General features: G+C 45.8%; 1 protein-coding gene across 1 annotated transcript; it reads left to right on the top strand.

Moving 5' to 3' along the window:
- The first annotated feature begins 122 nt into the window (after window positions 1-122).
- grm6a (glutamate receptor, metabotropic 6a) lies at window positions 123-27997 on the top strand. The gene is made up of 14 exons (XM_075475449.1): window positions 123-704; window positions 4185-4401; window positions 4747-4882; window positions 4977-5131; window positions 6611-6751; window positions 8954-9154; window positions 9949-10088; window positions 10167-10289; window positions 12837-13101; window positions 15207-15442; window positions 16218-16379; window positions 24695-24844; window positions 27702-27842; window positions 27920-27997. Exons 1-14 carry the CDS (start codon window positions 123-125, stop codon window positions 27995-27997), a joined length of 2727 nt encoding a protein of 908 aa, XP_075331564.1.

Here is a 27997-nt window from a genome sequence, read left to right as displayed (position 1 = left end):
GTTTTGACAGTGTAGAAAAGGAGACGGTTTCTCCTCTGTGACATCATCAGCTGAGTGATTGACTGATTGATCGATGTCTCCTCAGGTGTCCAGAGCAGGATGAAAGCTCCAATCTGAACATAATGACATCATCAGACCCCGAGCCGCCCCCCCTCCATCACCTTCGTCACCTCCGTGTCTTCTGCGCCAGCCGCCAGGCTCCCCTGTGGCCACGCCCCCTGTGGCCACGCCTCCTGCTGTCCCTCTGGTTTTGGATTGGTGAGCACGTGGTGGAGGTGAGCTCCTCCCACCAGCACATCCACCCCCACTCCATAAAGATACCCGGTGACATCACGTTGGGGGGGCTGTTTCCCATTCATGCCCGTGGTCCCCACGGCGTAAACTGTGGCGAGCTGAAGAAGGAGAAGGGGATCCACCGCATGGAGGCCATGTTGTACGCTCTGGATCAGATCAACAGCGACGACGAGCTGCTGCCGAACATCACGCTGGGGGCCCGGATCCTGGACACCTGCTCCAGAGACACCTACGCCCTTGAACAGTCGCTCACCTTCGTCCAGGCGCTGATCCAGAAGGACACGTCCGACATCCGCTGCTCCAACGGCGAGCCGCCCCTCATCCGCAAACCTGAGAGGGTGGTGGGCGTGATCGGGGCGTCCGCCAGCTCGGTGTCCATCATGGTGGCCAACATCCTGCGTCTGTTTGAGGTAAGAACAGTTAGACCTGCAACAGGTAAGAAGACAAAGCACATTTAGTTATACAGCGAGGCCATTCAAGGGGCTTAACATAGAATATAAAAGGATTAAAAACTATATTTATGGTTAAAAAAGTCAAACAGTGAAAGTTATTAAAGTTAGGTAGAGGTAAAGTTATTAATCAAAGTCCTTCAGTCCAAAATCAGTTCATTAAATGCAGTGAACAGGAAAGTTCAGTTTTGATCTAACAGACCACAGGGTTAGGGTTCCACAGGGTTAGGGTTCCACAAGGTTAGGGTTCTACAGGGTTCCACAGAGTTAGGGTTCCACAAGGTTAGGGTTCCACAAGGTTAGGGTTCTACAGGGTTCCATAGAGTTAGGGTTCCACAGAGTTAGGGTTCCACAGAGTTAGGGTTCCACAAGGTTAGGGTTCCACAAGGTTAGGGTTCTACAGGGTTCCATAGAGTTAGGGTTCCACAGAGTTAGGGTTCCACAGGGTTAGGGTTCCACAGGGTTCCACAGGGTTAGGGTTCCACAAGGTTAGGGTTCTACAGGGTTCCACAGAGTTAGGGTTCCACAGGGTTAGGGTTCCGCAGGGTTAGGGTTCAACAGGGTTAGGGTTCCATAGAGTTAGGGTTCCACAGGGTTAGGGTTCCACAGGGTTCCATAGAGTTAGGGTTCCACAGGATTAGGGTTCCACAAGGTAAGGGTTCCACAGAGTTAGGGTTCCACAGGATTAGGGTTCCACAGGATTAGGGTTCCATAGAGTTAGGGTTCTACAGGATTAGGGTTCCACAGAGTTAGGGTTCCACAGGTTAAGGTTTCCACAGGATTAGGGTTCCACAGGATTAGGGTTCCATAGAGTTAGGGTTCTACAGGATTAGGGTTCCACAGGGTTAGTGTTCCACAGGGTAAGGGTTCTACAGGGTTAGGGTTCCATAGAGTTAGGGTTCCACAAGGTTAGGGTTCCACAGGGTTAGGGTTCCACAGGGTTCCATAGAGTTAGGGTTCCACAAGGTTAGGTTTCCACAGGGTTAGGGTTCCATAGAGTTAGGGTTCCACAAGGTTAGGTTTCCACAGGGTTAGGGTTCCACCGGATTAGGGTTCCACAGGCTAAGGGTTCCACAGAGTTAGGGTTCCACAGAGTTAGGGTTCCACAGAGTTATGGTTCCACAGAGTTAGGGTTCCACAGGATTATGTTTCCACAGGGTAAGGGTTCCACAGAGTTAGGGTTCTACAGGATTAGGGTTCCACAGGGTAAGGGTTCCACAGGATTAGGGTTCCATAGAGTTACGGTTCTACAGGGTTAAGGTTCTACAGGATTAGGGTTCCACGGGGTTAGTATTCCACAGGGTAAGGGTTCTACAGGGTTATGGTTCCACAGGGTTAGGGTTCCACCGAGTTAGGGTTCCACAAGATTAGGGTTCCACAGGGTTCCACAGGATTAGGGTTCCACAGGGTTAGGGTTCCACAAGATTAGGGTTCCACAGGGTTAGGGTTCCACAGGGTTCCATAGAGTTAGGGTTCCACAAGGTTAGGGTTCCACAGGGTTAGTGTTCCACAGAGTTAGGGTTCCACAGCGTTCGGGTTCCACAAGTTTAGGTTTCTACAGGGTTAGGGTTCCATAGAGTTAGGGTTCTACAGGGTTCAGCAGAGTTAGGACTCCACAGGGTTAGGGTTCCACAGGGTTAGGGTTCCACAGGATTAGGGTTCCACAGAGTTAGGGTTCCACAGGATTAGGGTTCTACAGGGTTAGGGTTCCATAGAGTTAGGGTTCCACAAGGTTAGGGTTCCAGAGGGTTAGGGTTCCACAGGGTTCCATAGAGTTAGGGTTCCACAAGGCTAGGGTTCCACAGGGTTAGGGTTCCACAGGGTTATGGTTCCACACGGTTAGGGTTCCACAGGCTTAGGGTTCCATAGAGTTAGGGTTCCACACGGTTAGGGTTCCACAGGGTTCCACAGAATTAGGGTTCCACAAAGTTAGGGTTCCACAAGGTTAGGGTTCTACAGGGTTAAGGTTCCATAGAGTTAGGGTTCTACAGGGTTCCACAGAGTTAGGGTTCCACAGAGTTAGGGTTCCACAGAGTTAGGGTTCCACAAGGTTAGGGTTCTACAGGGTTAAGGTTCCACAGGGTTAGGGTTCTACAGGGTTCCACAGAGTTAGGGTTCCACAGGGATAGGGTTTCACAGGGTAAGGGTTCCACAGAGTTAGGGTTCCACAGGGTTCCACAGAACTAGGGTTCCACGGAGTTAGGGTTCCACAGGGTTAGAGTTCCACAGGGTTAGGGATCCACAGAGTTAGTGTTCCACGGGGGTTAGGGCTCCACAGAGTTAGGGTTCCACGGGGTTAGGGTTCCACAGGGTTAGGTTCCACAGAGTTAGGGCTCCACAGAGTTAGGGCTCCACAGAGATGCTCCATAAAAACTGAAAGCAGCTTCTCCATGTTTGGTTCTAACTCTGAGGATAGCAAACCTTTTCCTAAATCTCTAAAAAAAAAACAACATTAGGGTTTAAAACCCTGCTGTAGAGACCTCAGGATGGAGGAATATGATCCACTTTTCTGCTCTCAATGAGGACTGAATCAGCTGTCTGGTCATCTTTAAGGCAGACCAGGAAATACTCTGTTACAGTCATCAGGTCTGCTGGAGATAAATGCCTGGAGCAGGTTTTCTAAAACACTCTGACACATTAGTCCTTTGATACTGGAAATATTCTCCAGATGAAAGTTGGCTGACTTCATAACTGACCTGTTACGGTTCAGGTCAGAGTCCATAACAACCAAGATTTCTGACTTGGTTTGTGGTTTTCAACATCACAGACTAAAGTTGAACTCAGATGTTTGACTGTTCTTCTTTGGCTCCAAAGACAATGAGCTCTTTTTGTCTTTAAATGTATGTAAATCCATCCATTTTCTATGCCCGGTGGATCCCTCGGTCGGGTCAGGTGGGGGGGCGGAGCCTATCCCAGCGGTCATTGGGCGGGGTTCACCTGGACAGGCCGCCAGTCCATCACAGGGCCACACAGAGACTGTGTGATCAGGTGATTGGAGGTTTGACTAATGTGAACTCTCCAATGTTCAGCTTTGCTTTGCTCCACTGAAGCATCTCTGATGTTGATTATGATGGCGGTTATAACGAGGTCTGCCCTCAGAGAGGAGTCCATTAATCTGCACACACACACACACACAGTAACAAACACACACACACACACACACACACACACACACACACACACACACACACACAGTAAAACACACAAACACAGTAACACACACACACACTGTGGTAATGTGATTGTTCTTCAGTTTATTAAAGCTCTGACAGACATTCAGCTGTTACACAACGATAATCCTGCGTGTGTGTGTGTGTTTGTTTAACTTGAGCTTTGACTGTCACGATGCGGTTTGCTCTGGTTCTGACCTTTGACGTTTGGGTTTGGGTCAGATCTGTCCGTTGGGTTTGTTCCGCTCAGTGATTATTGATTATTGATCAGATCCCTCAGGTGAGCTATGCATCAACCGCTCCGGAGCTCAGCGACAACAATCGATACGACTTCTTCTCCCGGGTGGTGCCGCCAGACTCGTACCAGGCCCAGACCATGCTGGACATCGTGAAAGCTCTGGGCTGGAACTACGTCTCCACGCTAGCGTCCGAGGGAAACTACGGCGAGAGCGGCGTGGACGCCTTCATGCAGATCTCCAGAGAGGCCGGTACTGAGACCCTTTATGACCCCCGATCATCTGTGTTTCTGACCAGGATCTGTCCTCTGACTCACATATGAAACAGGTTTCTAGGACTGCCTTCTTTCACCTTCGTAATATTGTTAAAATCAGGAACATCCTGTCTCAGAGTGATGCAGAAAAACTGCTCCATGCATCTGTTCCTTCAGGATTGGTCTGCTGTAATTCTTTATTTTTGGGCTGTCCCACAAACAGAACCTCCCTATCCTGCAGCCCATCACCAAACTTCGGTTCTCCATTTTTTAAACGTCTGTTGGGTCGTGACCGATGATTCTGAACTCGTTCGGTTTCTCACACCTTCCGTCTTTCCTTCAGGTGGGGTGTGCATCGCTCAGTCTGTCAAGATTCCTCGTGAGCCGACGGAAGGAGAGTTCGACAAGATCATCAAACGTCTGATGGAGACGAGTAACGCCAGAGGGGTGATCATCTTTGCCAACGAGGACGACATCAAGTAAAACACAAACTAAAAACATCCAAACTGACAGCAGCTGATTGGTTTGTACGATCACATGAGTCATTTGGTTCATTCCACCTGCTTCCGGTAGGCGTGTCCTGGAGGCGGCGAAGCGTGCCAATCTGACCGGGCACTTCCTGTTCGTTGGGTCGGACAGTTGGGGGGCAAAGAGCTCGCCGATCACAGAGCTGGAAGATGTTGCAGAGGGCGCCGTCACCATCCTGCCGAAACGGGCTTCCATCGATGGTACGACTGAACAAACATCCCCGAGCTGAACCCGTCACATACATCCCCCACCTGAACCCGTCACAACCATCCCCACCTGAACCCGTCACAAACATCCCCACCTGAACCCGTCACATACTCCCCCACCTGAACCCGTCACAACCATCCCCCACCTGAACCCGTCACAACCATCCCCACCTGAACCCGTCACAACCATCCCCGAGCTGAACCCGTCACAAACATCCCCCACCTGAACCCGTCACAAACATCCCCACCTGAACCCGTCACATACATCCCCACCTGAACCCGTCACATACATCCCCCACCTGAACCCGTCACAACCATCCCGAGCTGAACCCGTCACAAACATCCCCCACCTGAACCCGTCACAAACATCCCCAACCTGAACCCGTCACATACATCCCCACCTGAACCCGTCACATACATCCCCACCTGAACCCGTCACATACATCCCCCACCTGAACCCGTCACAACCATCCCCACCTGAACCCGTCACAACATCCCCACCTGAACCCGTCACAAACATCCCCCACCTGAACCCGTCACATACATCCCCCACCTGAACCCGTCACATACATCCCCCACCTGAACCCGTCACATACATCCCCCACCTGAACCCGTCACAACCATCCCCACCTGAACCCGTCACAACCATCCCCACCTGAACCCGTCACATACATCCCCGAGCTGAACCCGTCACAAACATCCCCCACCTGAACCCGTCACATACATCCCCACCTGAACCCGTCACAAACATCCCCACCTGAACCCGTAACATACATCCCCCACCTGAACCCGTCACATACATCCCCCACCTGAACCCGTCACAACCATCCCCCACCTGAACCCGTCACATACATCCCCGAGCTGAACCCATCACATACATCCCCCACCTGAACCCGTCACATACATCCCCACCTGAACCCGTCACAACCATCCCCCACCTGAACCCGTCACATACATCCCCACCTGAACCCGTCACATACATCCCCACCTGAACCCGTCACAACCATCCCCCACCTGAACCCGTCACAACCATCCCCCACCTGAACCCGTCACAACCATCCCCCACCTGAACCCGTCACAACCATCCCCCACCTGAACCCGTCACATACATCCCCCACCTGAACCCGTCACATACATCCCCCACCTGAACCCGTCACATACATCCCCACCTGAACCCGTCACATACATCCCCACCTGAACCCGTCACATACATCCCCACCTGAACCCGTCACATACATCCCCCACCTGAACCCGTCACAACCATCCCCCACCTGAACCCGTCACATACATCCCCACCTGAACCCGTCACAAACATCCCCGAGCTGAACCCGTCACAACCATCCCCCACCTGAACCCGTCACAAACATCCCCCACCTGAACCCGTCACAAACATCCCCCACCTGAACCCGTCACAACCATCCCCGAAATGAACCCGTCACCGCGCTGATGTGCGTATCTGCATGTGTTCTGCAGGGTTCGATCAGTACTTCATGTCCCGTTCTCTGGAGAACAACCGCAGGAACATCTGGTTCAATGAGTTCTGGGAGGACGACTTCAGATGCAAACTGACCCGTCCTGGAGTCAAACTGGACCCGGACAAGAAGAAGTGCACAGGTACCCCCACACCTGAGGGCCCTTTGTGTGAACTACCCCACGGTGGGTAACGCCGGGTAACGTTGGGTAACGCCGGGTAACGTTGGGTAACGCCGGGTAACGTTGGGTAACGCCGGGTAACGTTGGGTAACGCCGGGTAACGTTAGGTAACGCCGGGTAACTTTGGGTAACTTTGGGTAACATTGGGTAACGCCGGGTAACGTTGGGTAACGCCGGGTAACTTTGGGTAACGCCGGGTAACGTTGGGTAACGTTGGGTAACATTGGGTAACGTTGGGTAACGCTGGGTAACGTTAGGTAACGTTGGGTTAACGTTGGGTAACGTTGGGTAACGTTGGGTAACGCCGGGTAACGTTGGGTAACGCCAGGTAACGTTGGGTAACGCCGGGTAACGTTGGGTAACGCCGGGTAACTTTGGGTAACTTTGGGTAACGTTGGGTAACGTTGGGTAACATTGGGTAACGTTGGGTAACGCTGGGTAACGTTGGGTTAACGCTGGGTAACGTTGGGTAACGCTGGGTAACGTTGGGTAACGTTGGGTAACGCTGGGTAACGTTGGGTAACGCTGGGTAACGTTGGGTAACGTTGGGTAACGCTGGGTAACGTTGGGTAACGCTGGGTAACGTTGGGTAACGCTGGGTAATTTTGTGTAACGTTGGGTAACGCTCGGTAACGTTGGGTAACGCTGGGTAACGTTGGGTAACGTTGGGTAACGCTGGGTAACGCTGGGTAATGTTAGGTAACATTGGGTTAATGCTGGGTAACGTTGGGTAACGCTGGGTAACGTTGGGTAATTTTGTGTAACGTTGGGTAACGCTGGGTAATTTTGTGTAACGTTGGGTAACGCTGGGTAACGTTGGGTAACGCTGGGTAACGTTGGGTAACGTTGGGTAATTTTGTGTAACGTTGGGTAACGCTGGGTAATTTTGTGTAACGTTGGGTAACGCTGGGTAACGCTGGGTAACGTTGGGTAATTTTGTGTAACGTTGGGTAACGCTGGGTAACATTGGGTAACGCTGGGTAATTTTGTGTAACGTTGGGTAACGCTGGGTAACGTTGGGTAACGCTGGATAATTTTGTGTAACGTTGGGTAACGCTTGGTAACGTTGGGTAACGCTGGGTAACGTTAGGTAACATTGGGTTAACGCTGGGTAACGCTGGGTAACGTTGGGTAACGTTGGGTAACGCTGGGTAACGTTGGGTAACGCTGGGTAACGTTGGGTAACGCTGGGTAACGTTGGGTAACGTTGGGTAACGCTGGGTAACGTTGGGTTACGTTGGGTAACGCTGGATAACGTTGGGTAACGTTGGGTAACGCTGGGTAACGTTGGGTAACGCTGGGTAACGTTGGGTAACGCTGGGTAATTTTGTGTAACGTTGGGTAACGCTGGGTAACGTTGGGTAACGCTGGGTAATTTTGTGTAACGCTGGGTAACGTTGGGTAACGCTGGGTAACGTTGGGTAACGCTGGGTAACGTTGGGTAACGCTGGGTAATTTTGTGTAACGTTGGGTAACGCTGGGTAACGTTGGGTAACGCTGGGTAATTTTGTGTAACGTTGGGTAACGCTGGGTAATTTTGTGTAACGTTGGGTAACGCTGGGTAACGTTGGGTAACGCTGGGTAACGTTGGGTAACGCTGGGTAATTTTGTGTAACGCTGGGTAACATTGGGTTAATGCTGGGTAACGTTGGGTAACGCTGGGTAACGTTGGGTAATTTTGTGTAACGTTGGGTAACGTTGGGTAACGCTGGGTAACGTTGGGTGACGCTGGGTAACGTTGGGTAACGTTGGGTAATTTTGTGTAACGTTGGGTAACGCTGGGTAATTTTGTGTAACGTTGGGTAACGCTGGGTAACGTTGGGTAACGCTGGGTAACGCTGGGTAACGTTGGGTAACGCTGGGTAATTTTGTGTAATGTTGGGTAACGCTGGGTAACATTGGGTAACGTTGGGTAACGTTGGGTAACGCTGGGTAACGTTGGGTAACGCTGGGTAACGTTGGGTAACGCTGGGTAACGTTGGGTAACGTTGGGTAACGCTGGGTAACGTTGGGTAACGCTGGGTTAACGCTGGGTAACGTTGGGTAACGCTGGGTAACATTGGGTAACGCTGGGTAACGTTGGGTAACGCTGGGTAATTTTGTGTAACGTTGGGTAACGCTGGGTAACGTTGGGTAACGTTGGGTAACGTTTTGTCTCTGCAGGTGACGAGAGGATCGGGCGGGATTCATCCTATGAGCAGGAAGGGAAAGTCCAGTTTGTGATCGACGCCGTTTATGCCGTCGCACACGCTCTGCAAAACATGCACCAGGACCTTTGCCCCAGCAGCAGCGGCGTCTGCAGCAACATGGACCCCGTCTCTGGGTCTCTGCTGCTGGACTACATCAGGGCGGTCAACTTTAACGGTGAGAACCTAGCTTGGTTAAGGGTCTCTGATAGCTGGTTTAGGGGTCTCTGATAGCTGGTTTAAGGGTCTCTGATAGCTGGTTTAGGGGTCTCTGATAGCTGGTTTAAGGGTCTCTGATAGCTGGTTTAGGGGTCTCTGATAGCTGGTTTAGGGGTCTCTGATAGCTGGTTTAAGGGTCTCTGATAGCTGGTTTAGGGGTCTCTGATAGCTGGTTTAAGGGTCTCTGATAGCTGGTTTAGGGGTCTCTGATAGCTGGTTTAAGGGTCTCTGATAGCTGGTTTAAGGGTCTCTGATAGCTGGTTTAGGGGTCTCTGATAGCTGGTTTAGGGGTCTCTGATAGCTGGTTTAGGGGTCTCTGACAGCTGGTTTAGGGGTCTCCGATAGCTGGTTTAGGGGTCTCTGACAGCTGGTTTAGGGGTCTCTGATAGCTGGTTTAAGGGTCTCTGATAGCTGGTTTAGGGGTCTCTGACAGCTGGTTTAGGGGTCTCTGATAGCTGGTTTAAGGGTCTCTGATAGCTGGTTTAGGGGTCTCTGATAGCTGGTTTAGGGGTCTCTGATAGCTGGTTTAGGGGTCTCTGATAGCTGGTTTAAGGGTCTCTGATAGCTGGTTTAGGGGTCTCTGACAGCTGGTTTAGGGGTCTCTGATAGCTGGTTTAGGGGTCTCTGACAGCTGGTTTAAGGGTCTCTGATAGCTGGTTTGGGGTCTCTGACAGTTGGTTTAAGGGTCTCTGATAGCTGGTTTGGGGGTCTATGACAGCTGGTTTTCTGCTCGTGTGTCTCTGTGTCCAACAGGAAGTGCCGGTACGAGCGTTTTGTTCAATGAAAACGGAGACGCTCCAGGACGGTATGACATCTTCCAGTTTCAGATGACCAATCACAGCCATCCTGGCTATCATGTGATCGGTCAGTGGACCAACAACCTGAGGCTCAACGTAAGATGCTGATTGTTAACAGAAATAATGTAGCAGCAGCAGTTTCAGGTCTGACTGACGGTATGTGCCCACCTGCAGCTGGAGGAGATGCAGTGGTCCGGAGGAGACCGATCCGTCCCAGAGTCCATCTGCAGCTTCCCCTGTGAACCCGGAGAGAGGAAGAAGATGGTGAAGGGGGTTCCCTGCTGCTGGCACTGTGAGGTACAGCCTCCCATTCAGCATGTTGTTCGTTTTCTGTCAGGTCTCTAACAGTTTGGGGATAACTGTAACAGAGAGTTAGAGTCATGTTCAGGCCTCTCTGTAACAGGGTTAAAGGGTTAACAAGTTAAAGGGTTAAAGGGTTAACGAGTTAAAGGGTTAAAGGGTTAACCATGTGAAGGGGCGGTAGTCCTCGCTGCGGCTGGGTTAATTAGTTAAAGAATTAACGAGTTAAAGGGTTAGGGTTAACGAGTTAAAGGGTTAACGAGTTAATGTCAGGGATGGTGAATTGAGGGTGAAGGGAGGACACGGATGCGGACTTTAAAAATAAAGGCTTGGTTTATTAAAGCAAAAAACAAAGTATCAACATAAAGCGCGGCGAAATCAAAAACGTAGCTTAAACTAACAAAAGGACATGGCATGGAATAAATAAATAAATACTTAACTTTGGAAAACGATAAACATGGAACAATCGAGGAACATGGTGTAAACGGGTGTCATGGCATGGGTGACAAACAAAGATCCGGCAACAAGACAGGGGAGACAGGAGACTAAATAGGGAGTGAGAGTGATTGGAGAGTGAGTGCAGCTGAGGGAAAAAACACAGGTGAAGTGAGTGAACTAATGAACTGGTAAGTGAAGGGAAACTAAAACATGGCAAAACTAAAAACTAAACATGGACTAAGAACCAAAAACGTGACCTAAAACATGAAACTAAAAACAAGAGTCCATGGGCATGACAGTTAAAGGGTTAAAGGGTTAATGAGTTAAAGGGTTAACAAGTTAAAGGGTTAATGAGTTAAAGGGTTAACGAGTTAAAGGGTTAACGAGTTAACGAGTTAAAGGGTTAAAGGGTTACCGAGTTAAAGGGTTAATGAGTTAAAGGGTTAAAGGGTTAAAGGGTTAAAGGGTTAATGAGTCAAAGGGTTAAAGGATTAAGGTTTAAAGGGTTAATGAGTTAAAGGGTTAAAGGATTAAGGGTTAAAGGGTTAAAGGTTTAACGAGTTAAAGGGTTAAAGGGTTAATGAGGTAAAGGGTTAAAGGGTTAAAGAGTTAAAGGGTTAAAGAGTTAAAGGGTTAAAGGGTTAAAGGTTTAACGAGTTAAACGGTTAACGAGTTAAAGGGTTAAAGGTTTAACGAGTTAAAGGGTTAACGAGTTAAAGGGTTAAAGGGTTAATGAGTTAAAGGGTTAAAGGGTTAAAGGTTTAACGAGTTAAAGGGTTAAAGGGTTAAAGGTTTAACGAGTTAAACGGTTAACGAGTTAAAGGGTTAAAGGTTTAACGAGTTAAAGGGTTAACGAGTTAAAGGGTTAAAGGGTTAACGAGTTAAAGGGTTAAAGGGTTAAAGGTTTAACGAGTTAAAGGGTTAAAGGGTTAAAGGTTTAACGAGTTAAAGGGTTAACGAGTTAAAGGGTTAAAGGGTTAAAGGGTTAAAGGGTTAAAGGGTTAACGAGTTAAAGGGTTAACAAGTTAAAGGGTTAAAGGGTTAACGAGTTAAAGGGTTAAAGGGTTAAAGAGTTAAAGAGTTAAAGGGTTAAAGGTTTAACGAGTTAAAGGGTTAAAGGGTTAACGAGTTAAAGGGTTAAAGGGTTAAAGGTTTAACGAGTTAAAGGGTTAAAAGGTTAAAGGTTTAACGAGTTAAAGGGTTAAAGGGTTAACGAGTTAAAGGGTTAAAAGGTTAAAGGTTTAACGAGTTAAAGGGTTAAAGGGTTAACGAGTTAAAGGGTTAAAGGGTTAAAGAGTTAAAGAGTTAAAGGGTTAAAGGGTTAATGAGGTAAAGGGTTAAAGGTTTAACGAGTTAAAGGGTTAAAAGGTTAAAGGTTTAACGAGTTAAAGGGTTAAAGGGTTAACGAGTTAAAGGGTTAAAGGGTTAAAGAGTTAAAGAGTTAAAGGGTTAAAGGGTTAATGAGGTAAAGGGTTAAAGGTTTAACGAGTTAAAGGGTTAAAAGGTTAAAGGTTTAACGAGTTAAAGGGTTAAAGGGTTAATGAGGTAAAGGTTTAAAGGTTTAACGAGTTAAAGGGTTAAAGGCTTAAAGGTTTAACGAGTTAAAGGGTTAAAGGTTTAACGAGTTAAAGGGTTAAAGGTTTAACGATTTAAAGGGTTAAAGGGTTAATGAGGTAAAGGGTTAAAGGGTTAAAGGGTTAAAGGGTTAAAGGCTTAAAGGTTTAACGAGTTAAAGGGTTAAAGGTTTAACGAGTTAAAGGGTTAAAGGGTTAATGAGGTAAAGGTTTAAAGGTTTAACGAGTTAAAGGGTTAAAGGCTTAAAGGTTTAACAAGTTAAAGGGTTAAAGGTTTAACAAGTTAAAGGGTTAAAGGGTTAAAGGTTTAACGAGTTAAAGGGTTAAAGGGTTAATGAGGTAAAGGTTTAAAGGTTTAACGAGTTAAAGGGTTAAAGGCTTAAAGGTTTAACGAGTTAAAGGGTTAAAGGTTTAACGAGTTAAAGGGTTAAAGGGTTAATGAGGTAAAGGGTTAAAGGGTTAAAGGGTTAATGAGGTAAAGGGTTAAAGGGTTAAAGGGTTAACTTTAACAGAATGTCTCTGACTCCTGCAGCTTTGTGACGGGTACCAGTACCAGCTGGATGAGTTTAACTGTGAGATCTGTCCGGCGGACATGCGCCCGGCCCCCAACAGGACCGCCTGTCGGCCGACCCCGATCATCAAGTTGGAGTGGAACTCCCCCTTTGCCCTAGTGCCCGCCTCTCTGGCTATGCTCGGTATCCTGGCAACCAGTGCCGTGGTGATAACCTTCATCCGGTTCAACGACACTCCCATCGTCAGGGCGTCAGGGAGGGAACTCAGCTACGTTCTGCTAACAGGTGAGTATGGGGCAGTCCTGCACCGCCAGCAGGGGGGATTTGTTTATTTGTTTATTTGTTTTTGTTTATTTGTTTATTTGTTTATTTTAGTGTTTTGTTTATTTGTTTATTTGCTTTTTTTAATTGTTTAATTGTTTATTAGGAGCCCCATTAGCTGCAGCAAGCTGCCGCTATTCTTCCTGGGGACCTCATCAAAAATACATTACAAATAAAGTACTTTACAAAAAATAATTTCATGGCATTGAGTACATTATATAATGCATTAAAGCCATAATGTGTAATATTTCACGTTGTCTATTAACAAATTTGAGTCTTATCATTCACAAGTATTACCTCAATCGTTATTAATTACCTCCATCACAAAAGTGCAGTGTTCTTATATTCTTTATATTCAGCATGCGAATGTACATAAGAGTGTTACACCCCAATGGATGTCGCCATGTTTCTCCGCCATTTTTAAACTACGGGATTTGTAGAAGGACATGTCATCAGCTTCGCATTTTCCGTTTACACATTGGAAACGGAAAATGCGAAGCTGATGACATGTCCTTCTACAAATCCCGTAGTTTTAAAATGGCGGAGCGACATGGAGACATTCATTGTCCGTGAAATATTACACATTATAGCTTTAATCAAAATTCACAATTCCATTACAAATGACATAAAATCCAGAACATAAATACACAGTTTCCTTCCATCTTTTCCAGTCATGATAGTTCCACACATACTAAATCAGTCCACAAGGCCCTTATCGTTACACAGGTACTTTTTTAAGGTCTTTTTAAACAAAGATTTACCATCAATTTGTGAAATGGCTTTTGGAAGCTGATTCCATTCCTGCATGCCCCTATAAATCACTGTTATTTTTAAAGCATTTGACCTCACTTTATGTAATGTAAAATACTTTCCCGCTGCATGTCTGGTGTCATACATGTGCTCGCTGTTACTAAATTCCAGATGTTTGTATAACATGAGTGGATTCTGTGTTACCGAAACATGTCTAATAAAATTTACAGTTGGTCCTTCACAAATAACTAGTTTAAGTTTGAATACATTTATTCAACATTTGCACTATATCCTCGTCTCAGGACCAAACGTGCTGCTCTATTTTGTATTTTCTGAAGTTTTTCTATCAGATCTGCATTTGCATTTCACCAAACCGTGGAACAGTAATCTCAGTTAGATAATAGCAGTGCTTGAGTGATCGTTTTACGTGAGTTTTGGTTAAAAAAATAAGCACATCTATTCACGGAGGATAACACACCAGCCATTTTGCGGCAGATCTTATTAACATGTTGCTTCCATGTCAGTCTGTTATCTATTGTGATGCCCAGCAGTTTGGTCTCCTGCAGCTGTTTAATATGCTCATCATTTATCATTAGATTTAACTCAGGATTTTTACTTAACTTTAGGATTTTTTAGTAAAAATTCATATGCAGGAGCGGTCGGTGGCGTAGTGGGTTAAGCAGCCGCCCCATGTACAGAGGCTTAGTCCTCGATGCAGCTGGCCCCGGTTCAACTCCCGCACCAAACGGCCCTTTGCTGCGTGTCTTCCCCCTCTCTCTGCCCCCTGCTTCCTGTCTCTCTCACACTGTCCTATCATAAAAGGCATAAAAATACTTTAATAAAAATAAATTGATATGCAATCTGTTGGTTTTCTTAGCTAGGAAAGTGTTTTTGAATTGGCTCTATATGAACGAATTGGATTATTTTATGAATAATTATGATTACAATTAATTGAATTCCAATTGGCTTGAATTGGACTTTATTATCTAAGTGCCTTGAGATGACATTTGTTGTATTTGGCGCTATATAAATAAAAATTAATTGAATTGAAAACTTAACGAATGTCTTGAACCAATTAAAATGCAATTAATCTTTGCCACATTCAACACCAACTGATTCTGTTGCACCCAGTTTACCACAGATTCGAGCTCCTTGTTCAACACAGTGTTCAGCTCTTCAACTGATGCTGCAGCAGTGTACACAGTTGTGTCATCAGCATATAAAGAGCTGTAGATTTTTCAAGTACAAAAGGCAGATCGTTAGTAAAAAATACTGTACAATCTGTACCGTTTCATTCCCGGTCTGTGCTGTCTCCGCAGGAATCTTCCTGATCTACCTCATAACCTTCCTGATGATCGCAGAGCCGGGCGTGGTGGCGTGCGCCTTCCGCCGCCTCCTGCTGGGCCTCGGCATGGCCATCACTTATTCCGCCATGTTGACCAAAACCAACCGCATCTACCGGATCTTTGAGCAGGGGAAGAGGTCCGTCACCCCGCCCAAATTCATCAGCCCCACTTCCCAGCTCGCCATCACCTTCATCCTCATCTCCGTCCAGGTGAGTCCGCAGACGCCACGTGATGTCGGCTCCAGGTGCGACGTCTCTGCTGATCTTTCCGTGTGTTCGTCAGGTCTTTGGTGTGTTCGTGTGGTTTTCTCTGCTGAACGTTCCGTGTGTTCGTCAGGTCTTTGGTGTGTTCGTGTGGTTTTCTCTGCTGAACTTTCCGTGTGTTCGTCAGGTCTTTGGTGTGTTTCTGTGGTTTTCTCTGCTCAACGTTCCGTGTGTTCGTCAGGTCTTTGGTGTGTTCGTGTGGTTTTCTCTGCTGAACGTTCCGTGTGTTCGTCAGGTCTTTGGTGTGTTCGTGTGGTTTTCTCTGCTCAACGTTCCGTGTGTTCGTCAGGTCTTTGGTGTGTTCGTGTGGTTTTCTCTGCTCAACGTTCCGTGTGTTCGTCAGGTCTTTGGTGTGTTTCTGTGGTTTTCTCTGCTCAACGTTCCGTGTGTTCGTCAGGTCTTTGGTGTGTTCGTGTGGTTTTCTCTGCTCAACGTTCCGTGTGTTCGTCAGGTCTTTGGTGTGTTCATGTGGTTTTCTCTGCTGAACGTTCCGTGTGTTCGTCAGGTCTTTGGTGTGTTCGTGTGGTTTTCTCTGCTGAACGTTCCGTGTGTTCGTCAGGTCTTTGGTGTGTTCGTGTGGTTTTCTCTGCTCAACTTTTCGTGTGTTTGTCAGGTCTTTGGTGTGTTCGTGTGGTTTTCTCTGCTGAACGTTCCATGTGTTCGTCAGGTCTTTGGTGTGTTTCTGTGGTTTTCTCTGCTGAACGTTCCGTGTGTTCGTCAGGTCTTTGGTGTGTTCGTGTGGTTTGGCGTCGTACCTCCTCACACCATCATTGACTACGAAGAGCTCCGCCCCCCGAACCCTGACCTGGCCCGAGGAATCCTGAAGTGTGACATGTCCGACCTGTCCATCATCTGCTGCCTCAGCTACAGCATCGTTCTAATGGTGACACACTGATCTGTCTTCATCCTGTCCAAACATTAATGTCTGTATGTCTCAGTGACACTCACTGCCTGCCACGTTACGTTAGTGTTACAGCCCATTCAGACACTTGAGCTCGGTCAGGGCCCTGAGTACCTGAGTTAATTTAACTCTTAGACTGTGTTCGAAACCGCCTACATACTACATACGACATACTGCATACTACATACTACATACTGCATACTGCATACTACATACTACATACTACATACTTACATACTTACATACTACATACTACATACTACATACTACATACTTACATACTACATACTACATACTTACATACTACATACTACATACTACATACTTTACTACACACTTTATACTGCATACTACATACTACATACTGCATACTTACATACTACATACTACATACTACATACTACATACTTACATACTACATACTACATACTACATACTACATTCTACATACTTACATACTACATACTAAATACTTTACTACACACTTTATACTGCATACTACATACTACATACTGCATACTGCATACTGCAGACTGCATACAACATACTGCATACTGCACACTGCATACTACATACTGCATACTGCATACTGCACACTGCATACTACATACTACATACTGCATACTGCATACTACATACTACATACTTACATACTACATACTACATACTTTACTACACACTTTATACTGCATACTACATACTACATACTGCATACTGCATACTGCACACTGCATACTGCATACTACATACTACATACTGCATACTGCATACTGCACACTGCATACTACATACTGCATACTGCATACTGCACACTGCATACTGCATACTACATACTACATACTGCATACTGCATACTACATACTACATACTGCATACTGCACACTGCACACTGCATACTGCATACTGCACACTGCATACTACACACTGCACACTGCATACTGCATACTGCACACTGCACACTGCACACTACATACTGCATACTGCATACTGCACACTGCATACTACATACTGCATACTGCACACTGCACACTGCATACTACATACTGCACACTGCACACTGCACACTGCATACTGAATACTGCATACTGCACACTGCACACTGCATACTACATACTACATACTGCATACTGCACACTGCATACTACATACTGCATACTGCACACTGCACACTGCACACTACATACTGCATACTGCACACTGCATACTGCACACTACATACTACATACTGCATACTGCATACTGCACACTGCATACTGCATACTGCATACTGCACACTGCATACTGCATACTACATACTACATACTGCATACTGCACACTGCATACTACATACTGCACACTGCACACTGCACACTGCACACTGCATACTGCACACTGCATACTACACACTGCACACTGCATACTGCATACTGCATACTGCACACTGCATACTGCATACTGCATACTGCATACTGCACACTGCACACTGCATACTGCATACTGCATACTGCACACTGCATACTACATACTGCATACTGCACACTGCACACTGCATACTGCATACTACATACTACATACTGCATACTGCATACTGCACACTGCATACTACATACTACATACTGCATACTGCACACTGCACACTGCACACTGCATACTGCATACTGCACACTGCATACTGGATACTGCATACTACATACTACATACTACATACTGCATACTGCATACTACCTACGGCATACTGCATACTGCATACTGCATACTACATACTGCATACTGCATACTACATACTACATACTACACACTGCATGCTGCATACTGCACACTACATACTGCACACTACATACTGCACACTGCACACTACTTACTGCACACTACATACTGCACACTGCACACTACACACTGCACACTACATACTGCATACTGCATACTACACACTGCATACTGCATACTGCATACGACATACGGCATACTGCATACTGCATACTACATACGGCATACTGCATACTGCATACGACATACTGCATACTGCATACTGCATACTACATACTGCATACTGCATACTACATACTGCATACTACATACTACATACTGCATACTGCATACTGCACACTACATACGGCATACTGCATACTGCATACGGCATACTGCATACTGCATACGACATACGGCATACTGCATACTGCATACTGCACACTACATACGGCATACTGCATACTGCACACTACATACGGCATACTTCATACTGCATACTACATATGGCATACTACACACTGCATACTACATACTGCATACTGCATACTGCACACTGAATACTACACAGTGCATACTGCTTACTGCATACTGCATACTACATACTGCATACTGCATACTGCATACTGCATACTACATACTGCATACTACATACTGCATACTGCATACTACATACTGCATACGACATACTGCATAGTGCATACTGCATACTACATACGACATACTGCATACTGCATACTGCATACTGCATACTGCATACTACATACTGCATACCCCATACTGCATACTACATACTACATACTGCACACTGCATACTGCATACTACACACTGCACACTGCATACTGCACACTGCACACTACATACTGCACACTGCATACTACACACTGCATACGACATACGGCATACTGCATACTGCATACGGCATACTGCATACTGCATACTGCATACTTTATATTGCATACTACATACTGCATACTGCATACTACATACTACATACTACACACTGCATACTGCATACTGCACACTACATACTGCACACTACATACTGCACACTGCACACTACATACTGCACACTACATACTGCACACTGCACACTACACACTGCACACTACATACTGCATACTACACACTACACACTGCATACTGCATACTGCATACGACATACGGCATACTGCATACTGCATACTACATACGGCATACTGCATACTGCATACGACATACTGCATACTGCATACTGCATACTGCATACTGCATACTACATACTGCATACTGCATACTACATACTGCATACTGCATACTGCACACTACATACGGCATACTGCATACTGCATACTGCATACTGCATACGGCATACTGCATACTGCATACGACATACGGCATACTGCATACTGCATACTGCACACTACATACGGCATACTGCATACTGCATACGACATACGGCATACTGCATACTGCATACGGCATACGACATACTGCATACTGCATACTGCATACGGCATACTGCATACTGCATACGACATACGGCATACTGCATACTGCACACTACATACGGCATACTGCATACTGCACACTGCATACGGCATACGGCATACTGCATACTGCATACTGCATACTGCATACTGCATACGGCATACTGCATACTGCATACGACATACGGCATACTGCATACTGCACACTACATACGGCATACTGCATACTGCATACTACATATGGCATACTGCATACTGCATACGACATACTGCATACTGCATACTGCATACGGCATACTGCATACTGCATACGACATACGGCATACTGCATACTGCACACTACATACGGCATACTTCATACTGCATACTACATATGGCATACTACACACTGCATACTACATACTGCATACTGCATACTGCACACTGAATACTACACAGTGCATACTGCTTACTGCATACTGCATACTACATACTGCATACTGCATACTGCATACTGCATACTACATACTGCATACTACATACTGCATACTGCATACTACATACTGCATACGACATACTGCATAGTGCATACTGCATACTACATACGACATACTGCATACTGCATACTGCATACTGCATACTACATACTGCATACCCCATACTGCATACTACATACTACATACTGCACACTGCATACTGCATACTACACACTGCACACTGCATACTGCACACTGCACACTACATACTGCACACTGCATACTACACACTGCATACGACATACGGCATACTGCATACTGCATACGGCATACTGCATACTGCATACTGCATACTGCATACGGCATACTGCATACGACATACGGCACACTGCATACTGCATACTGCATACTGCATACTGCATACTGCATACTGCACACTGCATACGGCATACTGCATACTGCATACTGCACACTGCATACGGCATACTGCATACTGCATACGACATACGGCATACTGCATACTGCACACTACATACGGCATACTGCATACTGCATACAGCATACTGCATACTGCATACTGCATACTGCATACGGCATACTGCATACTGCATACGGCATACTGCATACTGCATACGGCATACTGCATACTGCATACGACATACGGCATACTGCATACTGCATACTGCATACGGCATACTGCATACTGCATACGACATACGGCATACTGCATACTGCACACTACATACAGCATACTGCATACTGCATACGACATACTGCATACTGCACACTGCATACACCATACTGCATACTGCACACTGCGTACTGCATACTACATACTGCACACTGCATACTGCATACTACATACTGCACACTGCATACTGCATACTACATACTGCACACTGCATACTACATACTGCACACTACACACTACATACTACACACTACATACTACACACTGCATACTACAAACGACATACTGCATACTGCATACTGCATACTACATACGACATACTGCATACTACATACTGCATATTACATACTACATACTACATACTGCATACTACAAACGACATACTGCATACTGCATACTGCATACTACATACTACATACTACATACTGCATACTACATACTACATACTACATACTGCATACTACAAATGACATACTGCATACTGCATACTACATACGACATACTGCATACTGCATACTGCATACTACATACTACATACTACATACTGCATACTACAAACGACATACTGCATACTGCATACTGCATACTGCATACTACATACTACATACTGCATACTAAATACTACATACTCATCGATCAGACAGTATGCAGAGTGTTTACCCACAATGCATTTGGCTCCTGCCCGAGCTGAAATCAGCCGGCCTGAAGCTGATTTCCCTTAAGCTCTAAACTCTGTAAACTTTAGCAACATTTGAAACATTTTCAGGAGAGAAAGTAGTCGTTTAGATCCCCAACGTGTTGAAAACCTGACAAAATACCGGCTGTTTACAATTTTGTTCCCACGAATTTGGCGCTACTAAAGCTAGCCGCAGTTAGCTAACGCACTTCCTGTTATTTTCACAAAATAAAATACCCGTTGCCTTTCATCACAGGGAAAGCCATTACCATACAATTGGTGCTTTTGTTTTGAAAACAGGAAGTGAACCTACCCTCGTTGTAGCTAGCTTGAAACTGCCGTTTTGACAAGAAATGACGATCGGCGACGTCACGTTACGTTGCATCTTGGGTAGTTTGAGTATGAGTAGGAACCTCATGATGCATACCCAACATTTAGGAGAATCTAGTATGCATCCGGGAACTTAAAAAAAGTTAGTAGGAGTAGTGGGAGTAGTAGGAGAAGAACGCGGTTTCGAACACAGCCTTAGACTGGACACAGGTGGACTTAATTATGAGACTTCTGAAGACAGCTGGCAGCAGCAGATCTTGATTTAAAGGGATAGTTCGCCTCTTTTGACATGAAGCTGTATGACATCCCATATCAGCAACATAATTTATGAACATCTTCTTACCCCCTGCTGCTTCCTGTGAGCTGAGTTCCAGCCTCGTTTTGGTGTTGATGAAGGTAGTTTGGCTGTACTTGAACAGAGGCTATCCAATTCAGTTGGGCTAGGATTAGGGATGGGAATCAAGAACCGGTTTTTATTGAGAACCGGTTCCCAGTGTTTCAATTGCTTGGAATCGTTTTGGCGATTTTGCAAACCATTCCCTTATCGATTCCAGTGGGCGCGAATGAAGTCACCACGCAACGTTGCGTGGCGAGTCCAGCGCAGCCAGCAGCCAACAGGAATGGCGCCCAAGTGGTACAAACGCTCGAAAGTTTGGTTACACATTAGAGGCCTGCGCGGGACAGAATTTTTTGTCCCGCTCCTGCCCGCAATTCCCGCATGATTCAGACGTTCGCGTTACTTCTCACGGAAGTTCTTGTCATTGGCTTGAGGAAAGAAACATGATCTTAGCTGCGCACACCACTGTCCGATCCTTCACGTGGGGCACATAGTGCAGGAGCGCATCAGATGGCACAAGCAGCTGAGGCTTTACAGCAATAAGCCCAACATACCTACCAAAATCTACCGTGAATATTAAGAATAATACATTGTACATATGTTATATGCCACTCCTCACATTTCCATTCTTGGAAGTAAAAGTATATATTTTTAGTTAATATGATTTTAAACACAGCGTGATGGAGCCCCGCCCCCTACTTTGAGTGGATTTGAGCATAAATATCTAACCCTACAGCTCATGTTACATTGATTTAAATGCTGTGACGACACCAGGTGAGGCTCGTCAGACTGATTGAGCCACACCTGGGGCTTGTGCTGTAAACGCTCCCCTCTTGCTAGTTTCGACCCTCCTGACTTGCAGCGCGGCTGCTGTTTTGTCTGGTTTTTGATCGCTTATACATCACACACTCAGGCATGCATACACTACTGACAACTGACTTACACGTTTCCTTAGTTTAGATTATTTTGTAAATAAAAGTTGTTTTGAAATTTGGAAGCTTTCGTCTGTCTCCCATTTTTGTTGCAGCCTTTGAGCCTGTGACAATGCAAACAATAGGAATGAAAACAATATGTTTTATTAATTACCCTACCTTTTCTAAACCCAGAATGTTGAAAATGTAACATGTAATCCAATTATTATTTAAGTAGGTTAACCATGCCCTGTCCCTCGCCGTTGTGCAATGTGCATCTTCTGAATGAAAGGAGAGGATGGATCGCGCTTTTGAACTTCTTTTAGTTAGGCTTTATTTCTTCTCAGTTGTTTTCAGCAGCAGGAGATCAAAGTCTTGGCTTATGCATTCGGCAGTTTCTCTAATAATAATAATAATAATAATAATAATAATAGCCTAATAATAGTAGTAGTAGTAATATGAGGAAGGGAAGACAGACAGCGCGTAATTCCAAGTGGAAATTTTGTATATTTATTGTTCAGCCATACAAAACATTTGGCTAACCCAGCATTTGTAAAGCATTCCTACTGTATAGCCTATGTGATAGACATAAATTAATAATTTATAGCTTTTATATTAAACACGTTTTTAGTTAGCGGGACTGCAGCTTATCACCGCTCCCGCCCGCATTGAGCTTTCAAAATGTGTCCCGCGCCGCACTGCTTTGCATTGGGTCCCGCGAGTCCTGCGGGACTCCCGCGGGAGTGCAGGGCTCTATTACACATCCCTAAAAAAGACGACAACAGGGAAACTTGCAAAGTGAATATTTCACCAAAGGGAGGAAATACTACCAACATGCAATAACTATGAATGAATGTCGCGTTTTCGATCTGCTCCGGACTAACGTTGGTGAATCTGAACCCAGCAACGTTAGCAACGTTAGCAATGTTAGCAGCGTTAGCAACGTTAGCAACGTTAGCATGTCCTCGGCTAACACTGCAGGTAACTAACTAACAAACACTGCCTATCATGTTAGCACCATTTGCCTGATTGTAAAAGCTGCTGTTAGTAACGGTTAAGGTTAAATGAATGCCTTCTCAGGCATTACATTTAGATGAAATCATGAGAGACAGAGCCTGACTGGCTCAGAGCCAGAGGCTGGTGGTACTACCCCCAGTTCACCTCTACCTCCAGCTTCTCCTTTCACCAGAGCAGGAAGAGTTAAATTACCCAGGCCAGGATAGACCAATGTGGACCTCACCGTTGTTGGGTTTGTGAGGTCATGGCTCGTGTTACTTCTAAACTAAACAAAGTTGATGCTAATCGACCGGTTTGTTGTCCTTTTTCTCCGAATGAGAATCGATAAGGGAACCGACAAAGAACCGAATCGTTAAGCAGAATCGAAAATGGAATTGGAATCGTAAAAATCTTATCAATTCCCATGCCTAGTTAGGATTGCATCTTAATTTTTTTTCAGGTGATTTGGTCCTGTTGGTTGAGCAGAGACCTCAAGCAGGCACTGGAGCTTGTGATGGATGAAGCACCTGGGATGAGAATTAACACCTGAAAACATGGTATTCAGTCAGAAAATGGTTGATTCCTCATTCATGGTTGGGGGGGTATCGCTCCCAAAGTGGAGTTTAAGTGTTGTTTAGGAACACCTGTCTCATGTTGCAAAGAAACCCTTCATTGACCAGAAAAACCTGCTTCCTCTGTGGCCAGGTAACATGTACGGTGTATGCCGTGAAGAGTCGTGGCGTTCCAGAGACGTTCAACGAAGCAAAGCCAATCGGCTTCACCATGTACACAACCTGTATTGTCTGGCTGGCCTTCGTGCCCATCTTCTTTGGTACCGCGAAGTCCACGGAGAAGGTAAGAACCAGGCAAACCCACAGTGAGATGAACCAGAACAACAATACAACCACATGATCAGTCAGTGGATGTGTTGAGAGCCACGGCTTCAATCCTGTTCTGGGGATGGGGAGGGCGACCAGAGCGGTGGGGGTTAGGGTAGGGATACCCTAACCTAACCCCCACCGCTCTGGTAGGGTAGGGATACCCTAACCCTAACACTTGGGCAACCGGCAAGAGTAACAAGTACGGAGCTCAGTTTCTGTTGTTTTTAAGAGAAAACTGAGGCAGCCAAAAAAAAGCAGGTTGTGGTGTGTGTGGTTCAGTTTGAGTTGAGGGAGAAACGAGTCTTTAATGTTTATGCAGAATTAGTCTGAGAGTGGAGAACAGATGGATTAAACAGACTATAAACCAACGCAGGCAGTAATTATACAACTTTGTTTGTAGCTAAATCAAAAGAGCTCCAACAAACACGTGGAAGACACAATAAAAGCCAGAAATATCATGAAGGAAACAGCAGTGTCAGACAGAAACAGATTTAACTGAGAACAGCGAACAGAGACAGATAAGAGGCTTTTGGAAGGCAAAATGAAAACATACAGAGCAGATCATCCTCACGTGTTCCTATTTAATCGTTTTTAAGATTAAATCTCATTTAGGACTCAGCGTATCGTCTCCACAACCTGCAAAAATACCTTCAGGAGGCTTCATTCAGATGTTCAGAAACAGTTCTCACAGTCACATTAAGAAAATAATCATGTAGAATATACTGTTCGGTAAAATGTGTAAATCCCATGTTCAAAGTCTCTAAACTATCCTGCCAACAGAAAGTTTACAGTTCGGTTATTTCTCACACTTTATGAACCGCTCAGTCTACAGGGGACATCCGACCTCAGTGTGACCTTTAACCCCTGAAACAAAGAAACAGCACCAACTAAATCTGATTCTTTCAGTTTATTTTGATCCTCAGTTGTGGTTTAAAGCAGCTCAGAAACTGTTGGGGAACAACAACTATAAACTAGAAAGCTGCAAGCAGCTGTATGCGGGACCCAGATGTGCGCACGTTGGGCATGCGCTGGACACCGTAGCCGCGCAGCTCTGCCCACACGCACGATACCCTCTGCGTACGTACGAGCACATAATAACCCCAATGCGGAGGGGTTTTTGAACATTTCTAGGGGGCGCCACTGAGCCATTTTGCTCTGCCCACACACGATACCCTTTACATACGTACGAGGTCGTCAGGGTGGACGTGTGTGCCAAGTTTCATTACCTTGAGATGATGATAAGGCTTTCAAACCACAAACGCCATCACACGATTTTCACTGCCTGGCCACCCCCACACCGTGCAGAGTTTGGAAAAGTTTCTCCATGATTTTTTCCCCCCATGTCTTAAGAGTAACCTGGCCAAGTTTGGAGCTTGTAGCATTAAATCTGTAGGAGGAGTTCGATCAAATGCGAGTTGTGGGAAAAAAAAGACGTTTCCAACCACCAGCAGGTGGCGCTATAGGTGGATGTCACTATAACAATGCACAATGACAATGCAAAAATGCACTTTCCATTCAAAATGGCCACCTCCTGTGGACGTGGGCCCATGGCGGCATGAGACTTTTTTGTGCGTCTGGGCAAGATGAATGAGTGTACTGAATTTCGTTGTCCCACGCAAAACTAACCCCATTGCGGGCACCATTTTTAAGCATTATAGGGGGCGCTACAGAGTCAATGAGCGACTCCCAAAAATATAAAGTTTAGATTCTTTCATGTCGTCGACTGGCAGGTGGCGCTCGCAAAATTTCAAGAGTTTTCAAGCACCTTTTGCAAAGAATAAGACGGAAGACGGAATAATAAGAAAGCTTACAGATACAATAGGGTCCTTGCAGTTTCACTGCTCGGTCCCTAAAAATAGAATTAAAATCCTTCCACCTTCCCGTCCTGTGGCTCCCTGATAACATTCAGTCTTTCTCCCCCTCACACGAGTCCTGGAGCAGAAAATAATAACAGAACACAAACACCTGCAGAAGGATTAGCACTGAACGTGTGTTCTGGATGTGAATTATACATCACAGATGCAACATTACTGTACAGCGCTGGAGGTTTTATACAGAACATGATGTGAGTCAGAACACCAGCCGAACTGAAATGCACTGTGGAGTTAATCAGCGGCGTCAATTCAGCCAAAGCTAAGCTAAGGCAAGGTCACTATAGTCACATGACTCCAGTATCAAGAAATCAATAAATATACAATAATCACCACAAAAGTCTGCTATGTAGCTTATCTGTGTGCAAATGCAGTCTCACTCACATAGCCGCTAACATAACAATGGACTCGTCTCCCTGTTAGCATTAGCATTAGCATTAGCGGCGGAGGTGCTGACGTGGACAGCCTCGTTAACAGCCTGAGTCCCGCCTTCACTACCTGGTCCTCCTTCCTCCGCCGCTGGGGCAACATTGGACCCATCATCACCTGCCCTTTTTTTGGTTATGAATAAATCTAAAGTTTTCTGCTTTCTTTTCATATTTTACATTAATTGGCAAACAACAAATCCCGCTAATAACATCAGCTTTGACCTCCAGACTCCGTCATCTCGTGGGGGGGGGGGCTGGGAGATACCACATTTCAAAAGGGAAGATGATACTTAGATCAATTGATTGTGTTGTTCAGAATTTCATTTGTAGTTCATTTATATGTATTAAATAATAGAATAATCAATACAAATTGACACAAGAAAAATGAACATTTACATTTTCCCCTGGAGCCAAGGTGTGGCAGCTGCCATACCCAATGACTCCCATGGAGTTACTCTTGGTTCTTCAGGATGTACGTAGACTTTGTGATGCGACATCGACATTATAACAGAGGCTTTCTTGGTCTCCACAGATGTTCATCCAGACGGCCACTCTGACGGTCTCCATGTCCCTCAGTGCATCCGTCTCACTCGGGATGCTCTACATGCCCAAAGTTTACGTGATCATCTTCCACCCGGAGCAGAACGTCCAGAAGAGGAAGAGGAGCGTCAAGGTCCGAATCCGTCTGCTGCTGCACGTCTGCTGTTTGGCTGACAGGAACTGTGTTGATTTACTGTTGTGTTGCTGCAGGCTGTCGTCCAGGCTGCACAATCGTTTACAGATAAACCAAACGGGGAGACGAAGATCGAACCGGACAGATCTCAGTAG

The sequence above is a fragment of the Odontesthes bonariensis genome, chromosome 10, assembly GCF_027942865.1.
Source record: "Odontesthes bonariensis isolate fOdoBon6 chromosome 10, fOdoBon6.hap1, whole genome shotgun sequence".
Lineage (NCBI taxonomy): Eukaryota > Metazoa > Chordata > Actinopteri > Atheriniformes > Atherinopsidae > Odontesthes > Odontesthes bonariensis.
This window is presented reverse-complemented; position numbering and strand designations above follow the sequence as displayed.